The sequence below is a fragment of the Charadrius vociferus genome, unplaced genomic scaffold (genome assembly GCF_000708025.1).
Source record: "Charadrius vociferus isolate BGI_N301 unplaced genomic scaffold, ASM70802v2 scaffold210, whole genome shotgun sequence".
NCBI classification, from domain to species: Eukaryota; Metazoa; Chordata; class Aves; order Charadriiformes; family Charadriidae; genus Charadrius; species Charadrius vociferus.
Genome location: NW_009646421.1, coordinates 1,996,848 through 2,002,276, shown reverse-complemented (window position 1 = coordinate 2,002,276; position 5,429 = coordinate 1,996,848). Strand labels below are relative to the sequence as shown.

At 42.6% G+C, this 5,429-nt stretch overlaps 1 protein-coding gene across 1 annotated transcript in view; it reads right to left on the bottom strand.

The window, feature by feature from the left end:
• EPSTI1 (epithelial stromal interaction 1 (breast)) overlaps window positions 1-3,942 on the bottom strand; it is a 46,514-nt gene extending 42,572 nt beyond the window's left edge. The window contains exon 1 of the mRNA XM_009881092.1: window positions 3,746-3,942. Coding sequence (XP_009879394.1) covers window positions 3,746-3,942 — 197 coding nt within the window. The remainder of the gene's footprint in view (window positions 1-3,745) is intronic.
• Between the last annotated feature and the right edge of the window lie 1,487 nt (window positions 3,943-5,429).

The window sequence follows — 5,429 nt, the reverse complement described above, 5'->3', positions numbered from 1 at the left end:
GAGCAACCTCCATCATCCAGACTATCAGAAATCTTACTGCGTAGCTGTTGTCTTACATAGACCCTGCCACCAAACACTTCGCTGGAGACATGTCTGGCTACTGACCACAGCAGAGCTGAGCATCTCTGAATCGCCATTGCTGGGCTGTAAAGATTAGTGTATCAGCCTGAAAGATAGAGTTAGGTGATTTCTCCTGTGCAGCAAATGCAGAGCTCATCTCTAAACAGATTGTCCATAATTCAGATTACCCTTCGAACACGCCCACCAGTGGCAGGGCAGCAGGCAAAACAAGCACTTTGCTAAGCCTCCAGTTTCATAGACTAATTTGGTGTTTTTAAAAAGAAATTTCAGATCATGAAAGAAAATAGAATTTTCAGAAGAACTGCTAAGTATACTCTAATAGCAAAAGATTGAGAGGCTTTGCAACACTATATATATATATATATATTTTTTTTTTAATTCAGAATGAAGATTGGAAAAGGAAGGAAAGAAAGCCATGATGGATTTGGCTCTGGCAGTCAAAGAATACAATTTCAAGAGTCAAGCATTCTAGTAACTCTGCTCTCCTTTCACACAAAATGATGAGGGACTGTTACCAGCTGTGCAACAATATATCTTCACATTTTATTATTTTGAAGTTGATTTTTTTTTAATGGATTTTACCAGAACCAATATTATTTTTGCGAGCTTTAAAGGCGCCAAGGACAGACTACTGAATGGGGGCAGCATTTTCTTTTTCAGGCGCTAGCTATAGTTCAGCCTTTAATTTCCCTACTTTCCTCAACCTTTTCTTCTGTGCAGACTTTTGTTTCTGAATAGACATGAACAGGGGCAATTTGGGAATTCACTTTCTACAAGTTAATTTCATGGCACTTAGCAGACAAAGTGAAGTAACTTAAATGCCAGCTTATTATTATAAGCAGTTTCAAGCACTTGTCATCCTGGTTATATTTTTCTCCACAGCCTGAAACCACATCCTATATTGAACTGGAAGGGGATGTACAAAGTTTCATCTCAATTTTGCATTTGAATAAGTATTTTTCTTAACTTAATTAGGATCATTTTATTATCACTTCTTAGCCTTGACATATCATATAAGGGCTTTTTCAAAGCAAGAGAAAAATTACCCTCTAATACCAGTTGCCCACCTTGTACTTTTTAATAGTCAAATTTGAATATCGCCTAGTGGATAAGACTACAACATGCCACGTCCCACACACTTCATGTGCCCAGTCTACATGAAACATCACTTGATCCCTCCCTAAGATGCCGCTAAGGTGTTTCCCCACTCCCAATTGCTCTAAAGCACAGCCCAAATACAGAGTTTGCATGGAAACCACTCGCACACATACTCAGAGGCTTCAACAGAGATTCTGACTCCCGCTTTGCTGGCAGTAAAACCATATCCCGCCTATTTCCAGAAAATAGCAAGCAGCACACAAGTTGGAATGGAGCCACTCCTTGGCACAGAGGTATCCTGCTTGGGCCTCTCGTGTTCCCTCTGCTACACGTATTCCAGAAAGCCTTCTAGGTTAATGCTAAACTGTGCGTTTTTTCTTCTACTGACAGCCTATGACTTTAGCTCTCAAACCGCTCTGTTCAACCCTTGCTTACCCCAGAGCCTGAAAACCTGGGCTGTTCTGAGAGTGTCCTAGTATCTTAGTTTTAAGGATCATGTTCAAAACGATTGATGGCCAAAAGTCTAAGTCAGCTTTATCATTGCTGAAATGTATCTTAATCTGAGACCTTTCTTGGGACTTGATATAGCAGATCAAAGATATAACAATGAATGTAACAGTTAATTTTTGTTCTAAGAATAAAAATCTTCCCTTGTCTGCTTCAGCATTTCAGATACCTTCTACCACTTTAATCAGGGTTAGTCATGGAAATTGCAGTTTAAGTGGCTTCATCTTCAAACTAATGGCTAGCATCTCTGTTCTCAAGGTAAGGCAGCAAATCCCAGTTTTGTTCACTTCTTTTTTTTTTGACTATTTGTTTCTCGCTCATATTATACAGTTTGTTTGAACCTGTCTTTCCCTCATTCCTTCTTCTCATTAACTACGCATTACTGCAGACTTTAATTTGTACACTCTGGGTTTAGGAATTACTTCTTTGTTACAGCTTTATGAAGACACAGAGAGCATCTTTTGTATCACATAGAAAAAAATATTAAGCGCACAGTCCTTGCAGTAGATGCACAACAGCTTTCTCTCTGCAAGCGTCATGTAAAGATGAAAAAGGGAACAGGGCTTTAAATTATTCTTCCCCAAAAGCTTACCAAGTTATATGGGGGATCCCACCCTCTGGTCAGAATCAGTGTGGATATATTTGCTCTAGCCTTAAATTCAACAGAGAGATCAGATTAACCACCTGATTAAATATTAACCTAAACTATACGGGTGGGAGGGGGGTATCCCAGACTAAACCCAGGCAAAGACCATAACAACGGGAAAACTCGCACTATCCCCCCTCAAACAAAACAACAACAACAAAAAAAAGGCAAAAAAAATGCACATAGCATGAATACCAAAGCTAACTAGGGCTGCTCTCACTGTACGGTGGATATATGCCAGTGTGAGGGCAGGCAAGACAGAGGGTCTTTCATGTTTGGAAGTGGCAGAAAATAAAGACAGACTGTAACCCAGGAATGGTTGTTTGCTCTCCTGAAAGTCAGTCATTAAAGCGCTGCCGGATTTCAAAGCTACCCAGCTCTTAATAGTCCCTGTATCATTACTACCTAGTAGGCAAGCATTCATGGGTTACAATGGAAAGCTACTGACTGCTGCTTGTGATCAGCTGCCTGCCACCTCTTTCACAGCGTGGCTCCACCTTCTTCATCCAGAAAGAAGGGAAAAGAAACTGAAACAGCCTTCGGTTTCCCTCAGCTGCACTTTGAAGAGCAGGGAGAAAAAAAAAAAAAAAAAAAAGGCAAGATAAGAAAACCCAGCACATAATAATAATAATAGCATTTAATAGCATTACATGCACTGTTACTAACAGCTCAGAAAAAGCACATTTGGGGAAGAAGACTGTAAACCATTTGCTTTGGTCACCTAAGCATATATGTTTTAAGCACATGTGCATAAAATACACACACACTACCATCAGTCTCTGTTCTGTTTTATATCTGCAAACTACAGCTTATACAAGCTATCTAAGAATTGTCACTGGAAAACCAGAGGTGGACCGAGTATAGATCTCAGTAAAGCCTAAAATAAAATCGAGGGCTGAAGCTTTGGCTTTACTTTTGTCAGCATGAAGTTGTTGGAAGCTCTTCTGTGTCCTGGACTGCATTCAGCTTAGTGCTGGAATGCAGCCTATACCCACCTCTTAAGCCAAAAGAAGTATTTTTAGACCTTCCAAGATGAAATATTAGGAGACAGAAAAGAGGGAGCTAGAACCAGATTTGAATTATCACTTTGAAAAAAGATGGGAAGAAACCAACGCTACATATGGCAATATCAAATATACAGAATCAACCACTGCTATGGCACGATGCGTAAGCCATGCCATCACGAAGCCTACCAGAACAACTCAGGTCCTATGTAGTAAGTGTCATTCATAGGTAGGCTTCAGGCTGACCCCAGGTGGCTCTGAGAGGACAAGGACAAGCTGTTTGTGTGCCCAGTCCCATTCACAGATTCTGTATGAAGTATTTCTGACTTTGAAAGTGCACACCTTGCGTAAGGTGGAGAACAAGCACCCAATACACACAACCATCTCAGCCAGGCTCCTTGCTACTTACTACTGCTCTTGCTGTTGTTGGTAGACTGATGTTTGGCCACTTTGTTCCTCTTCAGATCTTGTCAGCTTCTGAGGGTTTTCAGCCTCCTCTGTTGCATTGCTGCCATCCCAGAGGTAACCCCGAGATGAAAATGGGGTTCTGGATGAAGTAGCTGTCCTGTACCTGCTGCCTTCCCTCCATCCTCCAACCCCAGACATTGCTTTGGGAGCACCTTGCCTGCTCAGAAAAAAGTATTGTGGCTAGGGAAAGAGTTCTTAACTGTTTTCAATTTCAATTTAATTGGTTTCCATTCCCTGTAAGACCCGCCCCTGACTGGACGCTCAGCTGTAAGACATACAAATGCACACACTGCTTTCTGAGTCACCCTCCAGATGAAGCTCAGTTTGTTCATCTCAACCACAGCACCCCATCAGACTGGAGTCATGGGGTGACAGCAAACCTGATCCATACTAATAAAACAGTCAACACCACTTTGTGCAGATGTGGAATAGACTGCGTCAGCGTAAGCACAGTGAGGTCTGGCTGAAAGCCAGATTTCTGACATTTTTTTACCCCGGCAATTCAAATTTGTCTATGACAGAGGGGCAAACTCTAGGGGGTTTGCTGGTTTCTATTTTGCAGGGGTGTACAAAGATGAAAGTGAAACTGAAAACTAACCCTTGGATAAATCCTAAGACAAAGGTCCTGCACAGCTCCAATTCTGCCTTTCAATTCTGCTCAATCAGAAAACTTTTACTTTGACTTTCCTAATTCTACCTGATGAATAGAGGACAAATAAATGATCCTCTTAAGTGAAAATGCAGATCCCTTCAGTGAACACATCTAACCAGTGGTATTATATCTATGGGATTTAGTACTGTGGCATCTGCAGGGCTGGGGAAAACCAGCAACCTTCTTAATATCACTAGTAAAATAAAGATGTTTGACAGCTCCAAACCCAAGAAAAAAACCCCAACACTAGTAATGCTACTCAAGCTTTACACAGCAGAGCTGGGGAAATTCAGCTCCACACCTGCAGATCCTGTCACTTTTTGTCCTCAGCTGCCCAACCTGCACTAAAACCACGCCACTGAAGGGATGCTTTTGTGTCCAGGTTTCCTGACTGTCCAGATTGTCTATGTCTTACGGCACACCCCACACATGCTGGGAAAGCAGCAAGATAAAATGCCACATGGAGAGCCACAGACTGCTGGGTTTTCGTGATGCTCCTTGGGCTGCTGTATGGGACCCCATCACCAGCTGCACACCTCCCAGAGCTGCCACATCCAGCAGCACGTATCTCCTCAGGGTTGCCCGATGAAGGCAGCATCAGTGCTCTCTCCCTCCTATGATCCCTCCTAACATGCTCTGCAGCAGGGATGATCTTCATTTGTACACGAATCATTTTGCGCAGACTCTGGAGTGCAATGGCTGTGTGTTGCAAAGGGATGAGCTGCTGGATAGTCTCCTGCATGTTTCCCAGAACTGTCTTGCTTCTGGACCGTGATGGGACTAGCCTGGTCTATGAAAACAGAGGAACACTGTGGGAGAGTCCAGGATGGTCACTTCTTGGAGACAGATAGCAGAAGCCACCCAAAGGCCCTCTCCCTACCTTCTGCCAAACCCTGATCTCTCTAATCCCAATCTCTTTTAAGCTAACGATACAGCATGCATTGAGACATACGCAGAAGCCATCCCAGGTTGG